The 20,623-nt window shown below is 37.6% G+C and overlaps 1 protein-coding gene across 34 annotated transcripts in view; it reads left to right on the top strand.

The window, feature by feature from the left end:
* RBFOX2 (RNA binding fox-1 homolog 2) overlaps positions 1-20,623 on the top strand; it is a 272,039-nt gene that overhangs the window by 190,407 nt on the left and 61,009 nt on the right. For 33 of the 34 annotated variants that reach the window (XR_013764067.1, XM_079141627.1, XM_079141631.1 and 30 more), the window contains one exon: positions 16,415-16,639. Coding sequence is in view for 33 of the 34 variants with exons in the window: in XM_079141627.1 (XP_078997753.1) it covers positions 16,415-16,639 (225 nt within the window). In the remaining variant the exon portion in view is untranslated. Of the gene's footprint in view, positions 1-4,098; positions 4,352-16,414; positions 16,640-20,623 lie in introns of those variants that run through there. The other variant, XM_079141647.1, reaches the window with a different exon arrangement.

Here is a 20,623-nt window from a genome sequence, read left to right as displayed (position 1 = left end):
TTAGAGTCTAGACATTGTGAACTTTACCTTTTTGGATGCTAACTAAATTTTTAATTGTATAAATATCTTCCCCCAGTACTTGGGATAGAACTTAGGGGCACCCCTTTAGCTACATCCCCATTTTTATTTTTATTTTTATTTTGAGACAGGGTCTTGCTAAGTTGCCATAATGCCTGGCTTATAAATATTCTTGAGTTTATAGCATAGCTCAGTTTCTTAGAAATAATTTCATCCTTTTAGGTTCTGTTTTTAAGCTTAGCTGGACAAGAGCTGTTTAGTCCCTTGTTAATTTTTTCTGCTACTGAGTCGAATCTTGCTTTAGTGGCTGATGCTCTGAGAGCTTTGGTTTTCCATGCTGGCCGTTGAGAACCTGCTCTGTTCCTGGCACTTTTGAGCTCATGGCACCATCCCCTCCATTTCTTCCAGGTGTTCTTTCCCAGCCTCTACTAGTTCCACGCAGACATGCAACTGTCATTCCCCAGCTGAGTCTGGAGGGGGCCTCCGTGGTCTGTGGAGGCTCTCTGTGCAGCCTTCCCTTCTCCAGTGTCCTCCTGGTGAATTCCAGCAGTCACAGCTCCCCAGGCTCCTTGTTCTGTTTCCTCACTTCATGGAGACCCCCAGGCTTTGCCTGGCTACCTCCTTCTGTGCCACAGCTGGGACACTTTCTCCAGGCAGCTGTAGGTTTACCTCACTCCTTGCCTCCTGTATGGTGTCTTGGGTACTCTTGTTTCATATATTTTGTTGTGTTTTTAAGTTGTTTGAGGCAACAAAGTAAGTCTGGTTCTTGTTTCTCCATCTTGTTTGGAAGTGGAAGATAAACCACTTATTTTTAAATGAAATTAAAGCAGTGTCTCATTTAATGTATTCCTAGTTTATTAATGAAAGTCAGTTGAACAGTAACTTCAAGGAAAGAATGCATAAGATGCATAAATAATTGTAACACAAGGTGGAATATGGTAAATATATGAAGACGATGTCAGTCAAGTGCTGTTGAATGATCATCTGAGGAAAGAATTTGGGAAGTTGGTAGAGGTGCAGAGGGTGAGAGAAAAAACTTATTTTGCGTGTGTGTGTGTGTGTGTGTTATATAATTCATTTCTGAATCTAGAATCAAGGTTTTTTAGTACTAAGTTTATTGGGAATTTAGTTTCAGAGAGTCTAGAATATGGTCAAAGCTAAAAACTGTTCATTAACAGAAAGAAATACATGGACAAAAACACAGGAGAATAATAGTGTGGCAGAAAAGTAGAAAGATATTTTTTCCCCACGTATCACCTGCACTTGTAGTTCTAGCACCACCAAGAGAAAAAAGGGGAGTGTCACTTATTTGCTTAAATAGTGTAGAAGAGAGGGGCACTTGGGACTACGAAAATGATGATCACTGCTCCACACTTTTACAGAATCTTAGAAAACCTCAGTAAGCAATGTTTAGACTCTTTGAGTCTGGATGCTTCCATGGTATGGTCATTAGGTTATCTAGAAGCTTCTGTGAGAAGGCATTGTGGAGCTAAAGACTGGGGGCACCGCTCAGAGCTTCAGTCTTCAGTTAGGATGATGGCAAAGCATCCATGACCAAAAATTCTAAGTGTGTGCTTGGAAGCTTTCCCTCCTGAGGAACCAGGCAACATAAGTCTTCAGTGAGAAGAATATGATTCCCTTCCCTAATATTTGTATTAATGTATGTCTTTATGGAGCAAGAACTCAGAACTTGAGGATTTCAACTCAGCTATTCACACTCACATGTTGGTCTTTATTCTTCCCGTTTTTCTTCTTCCTTCACAGTAGTAATGGTGGTTATTATCCCTACCCCCTTCTCTGCCTCCCTTTTTTTTTAAAGCCAGAAGCAAAGACCTTTGTACACATGATCTCAGTTCATTCTTACAGGTACCCCTATTAGGTAGTGATTCTTCTTCACATTTTACAGATGAAAAACTTGAGGCATTGAGACATTAAGTGACTTGTCCAAGGATACACAAATAATAGATGGCATTCTGGACTGTAAGACAACATTTTCCCCAAGCTTATTCTTTTTCTGCCCTCCCTACCTTTTGATGATAGGCATTACATCAAGTATAATATAAAGAATATAGGCTTTACAGGGCTGGAGTTGTGGCTCAGTGGTAGAGCACTTGCCTTAGCGTATGTGAGGCACTGGGTTTGATTGTCAGCACCACATATAAATAAATGAATAAAATAAAGGTCCATCAACAACTAAAAAAAAAGTCCCAAACAGGTAATGTTAAAAAAAAAAAAAAGAATATAGGCTTTGATATTTACTTAACTTTATGTAAATTACCTCCCCTGCTTTTGGACCATCCTTTGCCAAAACTTTGAGAAATATCTGCTAATTTTCTGGGAGCCTTAGGTTCCTCTATGAGAAATAAAGAATTGATCAATTTGACTCTTGGGTACACAACTGTAGTTTCTTGAAATTTTAACTTAGCACAGAGGCTTTACAGGTTGATGGCATAGTATTTCCTACGGAGAGTATTTGTGCAGGGAAGAGAGAAATCCAAAGTCCACAGCCATCCCTGGATTTACATGGGGTGGGTTCCAGCCCCATTCCCCTGTACCAAAGTCGACAGTGCTCAAGCCCCTTGTGACGCAGTGTTTGCCTATAACCTGTGCACATCCTCTGCTCTACTTCTATGGTTACTAAATTACTTAGCATACTTAATTCATAACATAAATGTTATGCTGTAGTCATTACTGTTTAGAGAATGCTGAGAAGAAATAAAAGTCTATCCATGTTTCGTACAGACACAGTTGTGTGTGTGTGTGTGTGTGTGTGTGTGTGTGTGTGTGTGTGTGTGTGTTTCTTCCCCTGAAGATTTTTGATCTGTAGTTTGTCAAACCCATGTGTGTGGAACTTGTGGATACAAAAGGCTGACTATGTTGGCTCTCTAGAGTAGCTCTTAGCTCTTTGGGGCAAGGGAACATATAAACTATTTAGTGACATTTTGTTGACTCTATTGCAGAAGAAAATACTTAGTATAAATGAATATACCTAATGTTTCTTCTTCTCCCTCCCTCTTCTTCACCACCTCCCATTTCTTCCCACATTCTGTCCCTTAAGTAAGGTACTTTGTCACAGAATCATAATTCTTAGAGCTAAAGTGAATTTTATTTTATAATTCAGGATATAGGTCCAGAGAAGTGAGTTTGAAGGCATACAGCAAGGCAGTAGAAGAACTGGAGCCAGAGCTCAGGTTTCCATAACCCACCTCTTATTCCTTCTACTGTCAAAACACAAAAAAGTTTAACCTGTAGAGGCTAAAATAGCAGATCCTTGTACTCCTATTCCTGAAAGGGAAAGTCTCAAAGTGAGTAGATAATTAAACCTCAAGCATTGTGATCTGCCACTCTTTGCTAAAGACTTGTTCTTTTTTTAAAAAATGTTTTTTAGTTGTAGGTGGACACGATACCTTTATTTTATTCATTGATTTTTATGTGGTGCTGAGGATCTAACCGTGCCTCACACTGGCTAGGGAAAGCACTCCACCATTGAGCTACAACCCCAGCCCTGCCTGAAGAAATTGTTCTTGAATGAAGCTACATCGACTTGTTGATTTGATAATGATGACAATGAAGTTTTAGGTGGGGAAAATTTAAGAAGGGAGAAGAAATAGATATGCCCTTCGTTGTCTTGTTATTTTGTATGCTTGAAGTTTTGTTGTTTTGATCATGGACTTGACTTTCACAGGAACTGTGAAATGACATTGTTTTCTTTACTAAGCAGCCATTAAAGTGTAGATGACTGGTTTCAGATCTCTGCAGTACAGTCTTCTGCACCACCTTTCTTTTTTTTTTTTTTTTTTTTTTTTTTTTTCCTTTCTTAAGCTGAACCTCCTCCCTTACTCTGAGGCAGGCTTTCCTCTTCATAAAACAGCCGTTCATGGTAGCTTTTGGGTTTTTCTTTTTTTTTTTTTAATTATATATATATATATATATATATATATATATATATATATATATTATTTTAGTTGTTGATGACTCTTTATTTATTTGCAGGACTGAGAATCCAAACCCAGTGCCTGCTGGGCAAGTGCTCTACTACTGAACAATAACCCCAGCCCTCAAGATAGCTTTTTGATGATTTCTTCTAATATGGGACTCAGATTTCTTTTTGTTTGCCTCATTGTATTGAAAGATTGAATAATGCAATTGCTGGTTTGTATTGCATTGCCATTCCAGGCTGAAGGATCAGAGTCCATTGCACACCTTATTGATCCATTTGTTAGAGATAAATGGTGTAACAGGAGTTGTTTTCCTCCCTGTGTGCTGCATGCTGATCTTGGCCACTATTGCATTCATGAAGAAGAGGGAGGTGGAGAATTGAGCATTCTAACTGGTAAATACTTGCTTTTGCTTTTCTTTTGTTTTCCGAAAGTGGTCAGACCCTGTAAATCTTTTATATTTTGTTGGTATTTAGAGTCATGTTTAGCACATAGCTCTGGCACTTCTCTGAGTAGCTCTATGTCCTATAATCTAAATGTGTTTAATTTATTAGCATAAGCACAAGGACTATTTCCAAAATCGTAGTAGACACTTCTCATTTTCTTTTGAAACGTCTCTGATTTGCTTTTAACAAGTCTCTTCCAAAAGGACTGTTTTGTAAGCCTCATAGATCACTAACCTTTCTCAAATTTATAAAGAAATCTGGAATCGTAGTTTACTTATGGTTGAGATCTTCTTTAGCACAAAATAAATCATGATTTTTGAGTCAAGATAATAAATGCTTTCATTTGCTTTCTCTTTTAAAACTCCACTGAAATAATAGTATAGAAGTACAAAAACCAGTAGCAAATAGAAAAGGACAAAGAATGATATTACTAACAAGCAAGAGTTAAACAAGGTTCTGGAAAAGTTAAAGCAAGGGGGACCCAACTGATGGGTGACTTGGGGGAGGAACTGAAGCCTAGTGGTTAATTCATGGAGGCTGCTTGTGGTATGGAAGCCACTGTACCCAACAGGAGCCCTAAGGAGGCCCCGTGAGCAAAAGAGAAGGAAGACAGGGGTTCTCTTTTCTATGGGGACAGCTCTGCTGCCTGGATTGCCATGGCCTCCTCTGCCCTTCCCAGTGACTCCTGTGCTGCCCCCTTTCTTCAGCATGAAAAAGGGAAAACCAAATACCATGATTGCTTATCTCTAAAGAAGTTATTAGAATGTTTGGGGGCATTTAATTCTTTTGGAATTAGATATTGGCACCCCCGCCTTTCACCTAAAATTTGAGGATGGAGGGGGGTGACACTGTAAGGAAAAACCTGTCAGCTCTTCTCAGTAGCACATGGGCTCCCCAGTAATATTTTAATTCCAGGGAAGAGATCTCATCAGAAAACAGACTAGCAGAAACCCACCAGCTAACCACATCTTCTGCCTGTGTCACTGGAACATGAGAATCATTAGAAGTCCAAGGGGACTTTGAGCAAGAAAGAGACTAGAACAAACAAACAAAAATAAGCTGGGAACTTTAAGGAAACCCAACTAGTATAGCTGACTAATAACTCATATATCCATAAAACCAGCACTAGGTGTGGAATGAAAAGGGAGCAGGTAGAGAATGCAGGACATAATGGCTTCTCAAGAAAGCAGAGTTGGAGAAATCTCCAAGAGGTAGAGGTTTAAGACACCAGAATCAGGATGCAAAATGGAGGCGACAAGATATTTTCAAGTCATTTTCTTAGCCCCTGCTCTCTAGAATACTGAGTCTGAGACAAAACCTTACCTCCTGACACTTTGTGAGAGGGTCAGCTCTCAGGAAGACAGGAGGAAAAAGAGAGTGAAGCAAAGTAGAAAGCCTGGCCCAAGCTTCACCACGAGGTTGCTCCTTGCTTGGTTTCCGAGGGAGTCTTCAGGGAGAACCAGGGCTTCTCTGGCCAGCTTCACCCACCCAAAGTGGGTGTTCGGGACTGGTTTCCTCTCATCTCCTCCTCCTCCTGCTGATAAGTTTGTGTCCAGCTAACCCTCAGTGGTATCCTCAGGAGTGTGCAGATCTGTGCTGAATGGTGTGTCGCCCTAGGTCTGGAAGCCAGGTGAGTCACTAGCCTGAGTGCAGCCTGGAGCCCTGGGCCCTCTGCCTCTTAAGCCAATATTAAGAGGATCACTTCCCAGAGGACTGATGAGTGAAGGCTAGAGCATGGCTGCCTTTCATCATAAGCTCTTCTCTGCCTCTTTCATTTGTTGCCATGTGCATGTATAAATTTGATAAAAATAAAACTTAAAAAGAAGAAATGAAATACGGGACACACCCTAGAAATAACTATCAATGATCTCTTAACATGCATTTAGAAAAAGGTTGAAATCTAATTAATTAGGTTGAGCATGTCTTGGCCTTTGGGCCTTTTCACTTATTTTCCCTTTGTCTGGGGTGCTCTTCGATCCAGATATACACATGGCTTGCTGCCCTAATTCCTCAAGGGATCTGATGGAATGTTACCTTCCCTGACTACCCTGTAGAAAATAGAAATCTCCTAGCCCTGCTTTCCCAATACTCGCTGTCCTCTTTCTTCCTGTGTTTTCCCTCGTAGCGCACCATCTGTTTAGTGTTTTGCTTGTCTGTTGATTATTTTTCTCTCCCTGCTAGAAAGTAACCTCCATAAGGACAGGGACTTTGTCTTACTAATCAGTGTTATTGCCATCAGAAAACAGTGTCTAACTAGACAGGTGCTCAGTAAACATCGAGGAATCGAACAAGAAAGAATGGAAGCTGACCAGGTAAAGTGTACCAAGCTGTGACTTCCATACAAAGTGTTTACACTGGAGGTTGTAGGGTTTTAGGAAGAGGATTAATTAACAACATTAGATTTAAATTTATTTTAGAAAGCTCACTCTGGCAGTTGCTTGGAGAATTAGTTTGAGGCTAAGAAAGGAAAAATATTAAAAGTTTTTTTTATAGCCTGGTGAGTGTTGGCTGACAGCAGAGACATTTTTCTTTTTCTTTCCCATAGCACATAACATGGACTCTCCTTTGTAGCCTTTCAGTTATTCTGTGTGTTTTTTAGAATGCTAATGACTCGTTTCAAGTGTTTGTTTATATTATAACTTCCTGCAGAGTTGATAAAGCTATTGAGAGAAGAATTCTATAAAAAGAAGCAGGTAATCAGGTTCACAAGCATTCCCTAAAGATCATCCCTTTCTTCATGAGGAAACTCAGATAAAGATTCAGTCCGTGATTCAGTCCCTGATTGGCTGAGTGACTTTACTTATGAAGCACTTAGAGGATAGTCAGGTCACCACGTAATCATGATTATAGTCCCTAGGAAGGGAATAGGGAAAGTTTTGTCTGTTACAATATAGCTATCTCATGAATTTCCCATTTTAAAGAACTTCACTGTAATAGAATACCCAACAGAAAATCCATTGAGCATAATTAAATATTTTATAATTTGGAAGACACTGTAAAGTGTTTTATTCTTACCCAGAGTTATGACTGTTTTTAAGAATATTTCATTTTAACATATGGGATATGTAAAATTAATTATCCATGAAGACAAAATAAAGAGTAAATTGTAGTGAAAAGTTTGGTTGAGAAAAGATCAATCAGCCTTGAATGGCATAAATCACTAATGAATTGGCAAGGGTAGACATGTAAGCATTGGTTGCTTCCACGAAGCAGGAAACCAGGCAGAGCAACTCCGGCAGCCTCTTGTTTGGTGGACGATGTGATTCATGGATGTTTGAGGTTCAAAGTACTGCTTTAAGGAGAAGTAGAAGAGCTTTTAAGAGGTTGGAGACATTAAGACTATTATAGGGTTTGTAACTTTTAACCTAATAGACTATTGGTTCGAATGACTTTGCTCTGAAATATTTATTTTCCTGTTTAAATATTCATTGCTGTGAGAGATGACAGAACTCGACTTCGGGGAAGGGGAGGTTGGTTTGACTTCTCTAATTCAGAAGAGGCGTGTGCGTGTCTTTTGTTTTGAAGACAAGTGTTTTGGAGACAGGTTTGCAGTATTCTTGTCTGCCAAGCCTGTACTAGCCGTTGACCAGCTTTAGTCATTTATTTTCATTCTAAGCATGAAAGTAAAGTATGTCGTATTGCCTGTTTAATTTTCATGTTATTTATTGCCTGTTTATAAGGGCTTAAGATTACGTTAACTCCTTCCTACACTCCATCTCCCCTCACAGGGCAGCAACACACACTTTGGATCCCAGTTCTTTAGTTACACCCACTCTGAAAGTGTTCTTTGTTAAGTCTACATTTCACTAGATTTGTGCTTTTGAAAGAAAAAATAGTGTTTTTTCTCTTCTGTAAATTCCATATAAGCAGGGCATCCCCTCCTTTCCGGACACGGGTTTCTAGCCTGTAGCACCTTCCTCTTAGAGCATGTACCCTCCCTGATCTGTGCCTCTCCTAGCAGTGGAGGTGCTTCAGGGCCTCTGCTGGAGGCACCCTGTCAGCCAGAGCCTCTGAAGCAGTGTTCTCAGGTGTGGTACCCAGACTGCCTGTACCAAAAGCATCAGAGCCCCGTTGAATGCTAACCTGTGGGGAGAGAATCTTGACATTTGCATTTTAACATTTTCCCCCAAGTGGTTGTTAAATACAATAAAATACTGGCCTCTCTGCTCTGAAGGAACAAGGGAAAAGATGAGTTGTGAGCAGAGGAAGTGGTTTTGTATTGTGGGGGTCAGTAATCTGAGACTGAAGCAGTAGTATATTGTCCCTGAACCCTTTACTTGGAATTAGCTATCACTTCACTTAAATTTAGTATTTCATAAAAATAAAAAAGATTTTTAATAAAAAAATTTTAAAATTTAGTATTTCAGAGTTGAGTGGTTTTTCTATTACTAGAATTTTTTAAAAATATTTTTTTAGTTGTCAGTGAACCTTTATTTTATTTACATGCAGTGCTGAGAATCCAACCCAATGCCTCACACATGCTAGGCAAGTACTCCACAACCCTAGCCCTAGAATTGTTTTTATAATTATCTGGTTTTGTGAGCCTCTTTGGGACCCCAGCCATCTACTAAGTTCCAGGCATCCAAGTAAAAAATGAATTTGGAGTTCTACCTGAATCTAAAAATTGGAGCCTACATGGAGACTTTGTATATAGATTTTTTCCTCCAAATTTCAAATTTACCCACAAGTTTTGTCTAACATTGTCTCTATAGGTATAATTTATATTTATTATAAAAAAGAAAATGCATTACTTTTATCTAAGGTACTTTTACCAGAGATATTTTCTGGATTGTTAGACACTGACACTGTCTGCTCTGTGTGTTTGGACTGTGAAACTTTGTTGAGGTGAGTAAAAGGAAAACACTCTTATTGTACAGCCCTACCTCTAAGTTATTTAAGTTTTCAAGGAAAAAAAAAATTATACAAATAGTGTATTGTTTAAGTTGGCTATTTTTAGACTTTAAAAAAATACTGAATATTTTGTTATTAGTTTATTGGGATTTTTAAATACTTACAGACTGTGCCAGACATGCATCCCGGATTAGAAATCTGAAATCAGAAATGCTCCAGAGCCTGAAACTTTGAGCATCATGTCCACAGTCAAAAAGTTTCAGATTTCAGAGCGTTTCAGATTTTGAATTTTCAAATTAGTTATGCTTAACTTACATTGCAATTCAGAACGGAAACATTGAGTATATTTCAGATCATATACCAGAAGACCGTATGACATGGATTGCCTCTGTTACTGTGATTTAAAGAAGAAAGGTTATCTTTCTTGAAAAACTTACATTAATAGTTACATCTGGTTTTCACTTGCAGCAGGTCACTGCTCTTAAATCCTGCTTGTAAGATGAAATTAAATCATGTACAGAAAGCACAAACACTTATACATTGATTCTTTTCTTTCCTAATGGTACTCTGCTTTCCTATCGCTAGTCTTCTCCAACTTGATATCATTACAAGATAACATTTGCGTCATTATATATTATTCCTTGTTATTCTTTACTGTAGTCAAGCAAAGCAGTTTGCACACCTATGACTTTCTATTTTGCTATTCCTTTATTTAATAAATGTTTATTAAGCACTTAACTATTATTAGGCATCAGTGGGTTTCTACATTGTACAGGACAGCCCCCGCCTGTCATAATGAACCTTCACTCTAATAGGGTGGTAAAATACACATTTGGATATGTGGCATATTAGACTTTGAATTTTTTTTTAAAAAACATTCTCTTTTTTAACCTTTATTTATTTATTTATTTAGTTTTATGTGATGCTGAGGATCAAACCCAGTGCCTCACATGTGCTAGGCAAGCACTCTTCACTGAACTACAACCCCAACCCCTAGGCTTTGATTTTAAACATCTTGTATGCATTGTCTTGTACACATTTGTGGTCCAAGCTAAATGCTATGCAAATGCAAGAGCAGAAGGAATTGCTTCTAACCAAAGGTGAAACAAAGTGTTTAGACTTCTATGTTAGGGGGAAGAGTTACTGTGTCCAGCCTTGTGGACACAGTAGAGAAAGTTAATGATGTATTTCTCTCAAGCAAGATGTATGTAAGCTGCTTGGCCTATAGTATTAAAGATTAAAAAAAAAAAAAAAAACATTTTTTTAAAAAACATCAACAGAGTTTAAATTCATGTCTGGAAATAATCATGTGGACTGTTATTACATAGGTTGTCTGAGAGCTGTTGTACTTCTAAACTTAGAACTGTGGAATACGGCATAGAAATCTAATGGAAATTTGAAATTGTTTTAACGTGTGTGTGTTGGAATATTCAGACATTGCAGAATAAATGAGGTAAAATATGAAATCACTTCTATCTCAAATTTATTCTCTTAATGTATATACATGACTTTTGTTACATTTTGTTTGTTAAAATTTCAATTTCAGAAAGCATTTCTATAAGTAACAAAACACTTCTGTAAGTAACCAGTATCCTTGACTTCCTGGTGGAGATTTGTGTTCCTAAGAACACAGGGTCTCAGCTGGCTTGCATTTCTGTGCAAAGTAGGAGGCTACAAGTGGGTGGTAAAATGTTTTTACCTTTCTCCCCATCTCCCACTGCTAAGTGACGTGGTTTATTCAGTTGACTGAGCCAGCTCTGTCAAGACTCCCCCTGTGGGAGAATTCGTACCATGTACTTGTGTGCAGTCTCATTCCCAGCAGAGCTGAGGTGGTTGAGTGGAGCCTGGAGCACGTCCCCTTGGCTGTGTTAATCCTGTCCTGGAAATGGTGCCTTTAGCAGCTACTTAGTGGACTCCTTCCTCCAAAATGATCTTGACACCTGGAGTCTGCTTGTGCAGTCCACAGCACCCGCTGTGCTCCTACACCATCAGCCAGCCAGCCACTGAGTTTGAATTCGTTTTCGTATCAGGCTTTGGCCATGAATCCTGTGAGGACCACTGAAGTAATAACACCGTATGGCTGGATAGGTACAGATGGAGCACCAGATGATTTGGAGGAGAAGGGAGAGCATCATTTTATTTTCCTCTTAGCAGTCCTTAGCTAAGGAGAAATTGTGTGTGGTATCCCGACCTAGAGGTAATGAAAAGAACTTACATAGTGATGGGAGACCAAAAGAGACTTTTTCCCTGAGAAATTTTATGAATAAACTTTTTAATGTTTTCATAGCATAATTTTAGAACTAAAAGGAAGATTTTTATGTAAAGCAATCCTTAGTACCAAGAAGAAATGATTTTTAAATACTGGATACAGCTGAGGCTGTGTAACTTTTTATAGAAGACAGGAATTTTTTTCTCCAGGTATGTTACAGAGGTTTTCTTGAGAGTAGTAATTCACTGCTGCAGTAATTCCTATTATTGATTGTACTCTTGTTATTCTCTTTGATATTAAAACACAATGTATTTTGTATGTCTTATAAAAGTAGTACATGCTTATTAGGGGCATGAGAAAACTTGGGAGTTTTGAAAAAATGTTTACTATCTTGCTTGGTGATGATCATGAGAATACATGTATATATATTGAAACTTGCAAAATTGTGTACTACAGATAAGTAGATAGTTTATTACATGACAGTTATACCTCAGTAAAGCTGTTTAAAATTTTTTTGCTGATGACTAAAGAAATTGGACTTATTTTGATGTTCATGTATGTTTCCATGGCTATTACTGAAGTTGAACATTTTTATTATATTACCATTTGTATTTCATCTTCTATGAATTGTTATTCCTTTGCCTCTTTTTCTGCTGCAGGATATGTGTGCTTCTGCACATGTGTGTCTTGTCTGTTTAACTTGTATAACTCACTCTTCCATTAGTGGTAATAACCCAGTCAGTGTCTGACTTACCTATTACTGATATTTTATCCCAGTTGATTTTTTCATTTGACTTCAAAATCCACTTCTCCCCCTGCTTCTCTCCCTTTCCCCTCCCTCTTTTCTTTTCTTCCTTACCAGTGTAACCAAAGCTGTCATGTTCCCCCCAACCCCCATCCCCACCCCCCCCACCCCCCGGTCTGGGTTTTAGGTTTACTGTTTTAAAAATTTCCCACATCCCAGTTATACTACCAAGTATTCCTATATTTCCCAGTTTTAGTTGTTATATTAGATTTTATTCTTCAGGAATTTTTCTGGCATGGCAGATAAGCTTGGGGGCTTATATTTTGTTTTTTTGCTGGTAAGTGTTCAACTTTTGCAAATGGCAACATAAATATCTTCTATTAATTTTCCATATAAACTTGAACTGTTGAGGATTATCAGTATTCCCTTGATCACTTTGTGTATTCTTACTGTTTTAAGTACAGTAGTTTTATGCCAAGTTTTAATATATCATAAAGCATGTCTCTTTTCAGATTTACCTTTTTTCCCCTTGAACTTTCTTGATAGTATTCCGTCTACAAATCAGAAATTACAGATTAGAAAAATATTTTGTCCACTTTCTTTCCCAGACATCATTTGTTTCTGACGAGGAACGATATTAGGTGTGTGCATTTTATTTTGGGAATGATTTAACATTTTTGCATTAAGTGTTCCTTCAAAACATCTATTATTGTTCTTGTTTTATTTTACATATTGTATGTTACAAATTTTGTCGCTATTTTGAATGACTGTTTACGGCTATTTTTAAATAGTTATATAATCTTAAGAATGTTGTATTAATCTACTTTGTATGTAGTTGAGTCTTTTGACATTTCAAAATATATATCGTACTTGTGAGGATACCTGGTCTCTTTATGATTTTTATTTCCATTTGTATTATTTTATCATTTATTAAATAAAATAATAGTGATGGGTGCAGTTATCTTTTGTTAATAACTGTGACATAAGTATTTCATAGCTTATTATGTTTATCAGTGACTTTTTATTGTCTTATTTTTCTTTTCTGGTGTAATTAAGGTACAATAACATATGTCTCATATTTAGTTTAATGAGTTTAACAATTGAATGAATCTGTGTAACCCCCACCCATCACAGCAGAATGTTCCAGTGTATCAGATTTCAGCCAGTGATTCCCCCATCCCTCAACAGAGGCAAGTATTTTCCCATGTCTGTCCCTCGGATTAGATATTCATATCTTGGACTTCTATGAGTGGAATTAAATAGTATGTAATTTTTTGTATCCACTTTCTTCATTTAACACAGTGTGAAGATTTATCCACCTTTCAAGGAGCATTCCATTTGATGAATAGCCCACACTTTCTTTACCTATTCTCTTGTTGAAGTACAGTTGTTTTCAGTTAGGGCTATTATGAATGAGGTTTCCAAGAACATTCCTATACAGATGTTTTTGAAGACATGCTTTCATTTCTTTTAGGAAAATACAGGAAATAGTTTAATTTTGTTTTTCCTTCCCCCCCACCCCCCATCCTCTTTGTGGTACTGGGGATTGAACTCATTGAGCTTCATCACCAGCCCTTTTGGCTTTTTGTTTTGGGACAGGATCTCACTAAGTTGCTGAGGCTAGCCTTAAATTTGCCATCCTCTTGCCTTAGCTTTCCAAGTTAGGGAGGATTACAAGGTAGGTTTACAAGCATGTGCCACTGTGTCCAGGAGAATATTTTGACTTCATGAAACAGCAAAACATTTCTGTAAAGTGGATATACATTTTACATGTCCACAAGCAGTGGGCGAGAGTTCCTCGCTACATCCTTGTCCACATTTGATGTTTTAAGTCTTTTATTTTAGCCACTTAGCAGTAGTGGAATGGTATCTCATTTTTGTTTTAGTTTCATGTCTCTGATGGCTAATGTTTATCCTCACCCATTCATGTATTTTCTGCCCATTTGTAAATCTTTTTGTGGAAAGTAGCTACCAAGTCTTTAGCCTATTTGTTAAAAAATGTTTTATTATGATATAACAGTGCTTTATAAATTTTGGGTATACGTCCTTTGTTAGATGTAGGTATTGTGAATATTGTCTCCCAGTATCTGTCTTGTCTTTTTATTATCTTATTGGTATCTTTCAAAGAGCAGTTGTTTAATTTTGGTATGTTCAATTTATCAAATTTTAATGGTTCTTGCTTTTTATATGCTGTTATTCCAGAGTTGTGAAGATTTTCTTGTATGTTTCTAGAAATTTTATAGTTCTAGTTCTTACATTTAGATCTATTATTTCTTTCAAATTAACTTTTTTATATTTGGGGTAGAGTTAGGGCTTATTTATTTTTTCCATCAAGTATTCACCTATCCCTTTGTTAGAAAGATTTTCCTGTTCCTGTTGAATTGGTTCAGTGCCCTCATTGACAGCATATGCACATTTGTTTCTGGATTCTTTTCATTTATCTACTAGTCCATCCTTAAACCAATGTTATACTAGTTTGATACTATAGCTTTGTAATAAGTCTTGGAATCAGGTAGTGTTAAGTCCCGAAGTTTTTGTTCTTTTTCAAAATTGTTCTGGCTATTCTAGATCCATTGCATTTCCATATAAATTTTAATAGTAACTTTTGATTGGTTTTGTGGGGATTGCTGTACGTTAAGAATATCAAGTCTTCCAATCCACAATCATGTATTTTTTCATTTATAGATTTTTGTGTTATTTTGCACAAAATAATCGATTGTAGTAGTGCAGCTTTGGATTCATTTGTTTGAGATAGTACGCATTTAATGGCATCAGATTATTAAGGGTGAATGCCTGGAGTGATGTTCAGAAAATGCAAAAAGTGCAGGTTCCTGCAGCTCTCATTGGTTAGAGAGTTGCCTCTTGAGCTGAGGGGAAAAGTGGGTGATTGAGATCAAGGAGAGAGGGGAAGGGGAATGATTACTTCCTTGCTTGAAAGACATGATGCTCACAACTGGGAGGAAACCAAGTGATGTAAACCCAGATTTTCCTTGATCACTAATGTTTTAATGGCTAACACATAGGGAAACTTTATCTGAGTTCCAACATTTTGAAACCTTTGACCAGCTCTGCCAACTATTTCCAGAAAGATAGTTGCCCAAGACTTTGTAGACTTATGTGTCCTCAGTAAAATAATAGCTCTTATTTTTATCTACTAAATGAAAGGTTGATGAGAAGGTAGGATAGTGAAGGCTTTGAAAAGTATGTAACACAAGATTCCCCTCTTTTGTATATGAACTTGGAGATGGAACAGAAGTGAGAAAGACCTTGGAGTCAGAATGGCCTATAACAGTTTCTCATAGTTACTGCAGGCCCTCCCCACCTCCCCAGTGCTGGGGTTTGCTTGCCAGTGCTAGGCAAGCATCTTAATCTTCTTTATTGATATTTCAGATATCATTCTGGATCCCAGGTATAAGCATCTGGAAATGGATGCCACAGGAGGGTACCTGCTGTGTGGCTCATCTTATAATGCCAACAGTAATTATGAGAACATCCCATGTTCTTTTTGGTCTGGGAAGGTTTTGTCTGTTTCTGATATTTTTAATCAAAGTATTTTTATTTATTATTAATGTAGTATCCAAGATTTAAATAAATCTTTGCCTTGCTATCTAAAGATTAATTAAAATATTTTCTTTGGAATTCAGTGCTCTAAAAATTTGTTGTCTGGTTTTAAGACTTTACAATGTTGTTCTCCAGTTCCACCATTGCTGTAAATTGTAATTTTAAGGAAATCGATTTGTTCCCCTTTGGTTTCTTCCTAAGAAAAAGAATTAGAGAATTACTTTAAAAACATACTAATGACCCAGACTGATTTTGTGGTTTGGAAGGTGAGATGGTACTGGAATTGAACCCAGAGCCTGTGCATGCTTAGGCAAACTAATCATCTCTTATATGAGAAATTTCCTAGCAATTTTTTAAAAACTTGATTTAAAGGGAAGTTTTTGATCTCTTGTTATCTAGTCAATTTTAATATGGTCTTAGCTTGTCTATTATCCACAAATTGACTCAGTAGGGGTATGTATGTGCATCTGTTTATATATAAAACAAATCCGGCCCTAATCCTGGGGCAGTGAGTGTTTCTTCCATTTATCTGTGCAGCGAGAGAATGTTCAGAGAGTTCTTTATACTCCCTTTAAGCCAGTCATCCCTAACGAGGATCTAAGTAAGTCACTCCTTTCCTCTTTTCTCTCTTGGCTGCTTGTTGCAGGGTAACCAGGAGCCAACAACGACTCCTGACGCAATGGTCCAGCCGTTCACTACCATCCCGTTCCCACCGCCTCCACAGAACGGAATCCCCACAGAATATGGAGTGCCACACACTCAGGACTATGCCGGCCAGACCAGTGAGCATAACCTGACGCTGTACGGAAGTACGCAAGCCCACGGAGAACAGAGCAGCAACTCACCCAGCACACAAAATGGATCTCTCACGGTATGCGAATTTGTAGGTGAAGAGTAGGAGGGTGCATGTCAGTTGCATTGAAACCTTCACCTTAATCATAAGACCAGAAAACCCTTGGAACTAACTTAGCTTTTACATTCCATTGCATAGCATGTATGTAATTTCACTTCTACTTCAAGCATTGTGATTAGAAGATAAGGAGTTTGAATTAAAACTCAGTCTGTGGCAGGAGCTTTCAATCTAGAAATGAGATTGACAATTCAGCAAAGAAAATGTGGTGGTGAGAGTAAATTTAGGGGCATGCTGCTCTTTTCAACTTTTCCAGTATTTTCCATTGGGCAAAGTCCCATGACCCCACCTCTATTCTCACTTCCCCCATCATTCTACAGTATTCTGCACGTTGCTTCCTTCCTCCTTGAAATACTCAGTCCCTTGGTTTTCTGCTCTCCGATTTTCAGAGTAAGCACTGGGTGTTCTGCTGGTTCCTCCTCCTCTGTTCAGCTTTTAAATGTTGCAGTGTTCCAAGTTTGGGTACTGAACACTTTTTCCTGTTTCCTATACTCTCTGTGTAATTATACTACCAGATTCACTTAGGTACTCAAACGAAACCTAGGAGTCATTCTTTTATTTCCTTCATCGCTACTTCTAATCCATTAACAAGGCTCAACAACCGCAAGTCCAGAACATTTTACTACTGCAGCCTCTTCTCTTCATCCTACTGCTGCAGGTGGGAGAGCTCAGCTCTTCTGCCAGATTGACTGGGTGCAAGCCCAGCATGGCCCCTCCTAAGCAGCAACACCTCAGGCCAGTTACTTCATCTCCCTCTGCCTTGGCTTGAGAAGATAAATGAAGGTAAGAGTGTCTAATATTAGGAAATGAAGATAGTAGTATCTACCTCAGGAAGCTGCTAGGAGATCTGGAAGGGTTCAAGTCGGTGAGATGTTTGTCATTGTGGTTACCACTCGAGACCAGCGCTCATCACTTACCCCATGTTAACTGTGCCTGTCAGTTACACTTGACTCTTCCATCCTCTGCATAGTGGCCAGAATGGTTTTTGTTTTTAAATCCAAATTGTGCTATTTTTCTGCTTAATTCTAATAGTTTTCTAGTACGGCTAGGTTAAACACAAACTCTACTTTGTTTCTATGGTCCCTAGCCCACCTCTTTGATCTTACCCCTTAGGGTTATTAGCTAAAGTAAAAAAAAAAAAAAAGTCATAAATTAATCATAGATATGTGTCACATACATGTCAACATTCAGGAAATTGTATTGTCTGTGGGATTTTATTCCAAGGATAAAAAATATTCTGTACTCTGTATCAAAAGAGATACCTCTAGTTTTTAGATTTCACTTTTCCCTTCCCGTATCAGATTAAAAGAAATTTTTATTCATACTTTAAGCTACATGATAAGATTTACTTCCAAATAAAGATTTAGCCTTGTAGTTGCATAAGGCTAGATTTAACCTACAAATACTTTTTTCTCTTCTATTAGATATTGAACCACCAAGAAATCCTTCTTTCCTTGAAAGCATGCTGTCCTTTTATGTTGACTAGTTATGTAAAAGCTCATAAATTTATACTTTGTAAATAATGGACTATAGTAGACAATTTGTGTGAAGAGTTCAGGCATGACAGGTAATAAATGAGGCTTTCTGTAGCATTGGTTCTATCTGACCTAAGCTGTCAGCTGCATTTCTAAATAAGTTTGAAGTGATCATGAATTCACAGACCTACCACAATAGCAATTTTAATCAAAGGAAGGAAAAGAAGGAATAAAATATATATCTGAGTCTCCTTCAAGGTATTTTAGATAGTAACTGTGTTTCTATCCTCCTTATCACTCCATGTTAGCTTTTTGTCTCTGTGACCAAAATAGCCAACAGGAATACCTTGGAGGAGGAAAAGTTTATTTGGGCTCGTGGTTTCAGTCCTGGATGACTGGCTCCAATGCTCTGGGTCTGAGGTGAGGCAGAACCTCATGGAGGAACGGTGTGGTGAAGGAGAACTACTCCGCTCCGGGCAGCTGGAGACAAGTTAATCCCTAAGAGCACACCTGCAGTGATCTCCTGCCTGCAGCCACATCCAGCCTGCCCACAGTTACCATCCAGCACAGCAGCCCTTTCAAATGATCAATCCACCAAACAGATGAATCCACTGACAAGGTTACAGCTCTCATGATCTAATCGTCTCACCTCTGAACATTGTTGTGCTATCATATGAGCTTATTGGAGGACACTTCCATATCGAGACCACAACACAGTTCTGTTTCCTGTTTTCTGTTCTCTATTTCTTGTCAGTTTTGGGTAACTTGTGTCTTTCTAGGAATCTCTTTTATCTAACTATAAAGTTACTCATCATAAGAGTGTCATAATCCTTTTAATTTCTATAGAGTCTGTAGTAATGTTTGGTCTTTCATTCTTGATTTTGATAATTTATGTCTTTGTTTCTTGGTCAGTCTATCTAAGTTTTGTTAATTTGACAGATCATCTAGAAACAAGCTTTTGGTTTCATTGGTTTTTTATTTTGTTTTCTTTTTGTTTTATATTTTGTTGGTATCTACTCTGATCTTTATTCTTTGCTTCCTTCTGCTTGTTTTGGATATGATTGGGTCTTATTTTCCTGGCTTCTTGAGTTGGAAGTCATGATAACTGATTTTAGGTTTTCTTCTATGTTTAAAGTTATAAATGTCCCCTTAAGTTTCCCTTTAGCTGGATCCTGGAAAAGATGATATACTGTGTTTTCATAATTTCCTAAATTTCTCTTTTCATTTATAATTCATTTGTGATGAGAACATAACTTCATATGCTTTCAGTTGTTTAAGGTTCATTGAGACTTGGTTTATGGTTTAGTAGTCTGTTCTACAAAACATTCCTAATCAATTGACCCTTTTTTCAATACAAAGAGTTCTCCTTTGTCTCTATTAATATTTCTTAGCTTAAGTCTACGTTTTGTTTAATATTAATATAGCCGCTTCAACACTTGTGTGGTTGCTGTTTCCATGACATCTTTTTTCATTTTTTGTTTTTTTCAGCCTCTTTGAACCTAAAGTTTGTCTCTCATTAAAAAAATATGTGTGTTGGACTGGGGTTGTAACTTGATTTTAAAAAGTGTGTGTGTATATACAACTGGATCTTGCTTCTTTATCTAGTCTGAGTGTGTGGTGTGTGTGTACAACTAGATCTTGATCTTCTTTATCCTTTCTTAAAATTTCCATCTTGTTACTACATTTAGTAGCATATAGTAGCATTTAGTCTACTTATAATTTAATATAATTATTAATATGGGTAGCTTTGTGTCTGCCATTTTATTATGTCTCATGTCTTTTTTTATTTCTCCATTCCTTATTTATGAGTTTCTATTAAGTAATTTGTGTGTGCGTGTGTGTGTGTGTGTGTGTGTGTGTGTGTGTAGGTATGTGGGTGCATGTATGTGTAGTGCTGGGGACTGAATCCAGGGCCTCAAGCATGCTAGGCAATCATTGCACCTCTGAGCTGCAACCCGTTAGTTTTTATTGTTTTTTGTACTGGGGATTGAATTTAGGGGTGCTTAACCACTGAACTACATCCCCAGCCCTTTTTATATTCTACTTAGAGACAGGTCTTGCTAAGTTGCTTGGGTCCTCATTAAAGTGCTGAGGCTGGTTTGAATTAGCGATCCTCCTGTCTCAGCCTCCCAAGTCACTGGGATTTCAAGCGTGTACCACCATACCCACCTATTGTATCTTTTTTATTAGTTATTTTTGTTTGAATTATTATTCTTATTTTTTCTTAATGCTTGGTCAAGGGAATACATCTTTGACTTATCACAATCTGTTGATAGTTTTGTGTGTATGTGTGTTTGTGATGTGTTATTCTGGTAAAATAAAGCAGCTGTGTTCCAGTGTAGCTCCATTTCCCATACTCCTTTACATACACACACACACACACATATAATAAAATTTATGTGTATTAGATATATAAAATACCTGTACATAGTAGAAATGTAGCAATATAATATTATAATTGCTACTTTCA

Source organism: Sciurus vulgaris (assembly GCF_902686455.1).
Source record: "Sciurus vulgaris genome assembly, chromosome: 5".
Lineage (NCBI taxonomy): Eukaryota > Metazoa > Chordata > Mammalia > Rodentia > Sciuridae > Sciurus > Sciurus vulgaris.
The sequence above is the reverse complement of the archived record's forward strand: the minus strand, read 5'-3'. Positions and strand labels throughout refer to the sequence as shown.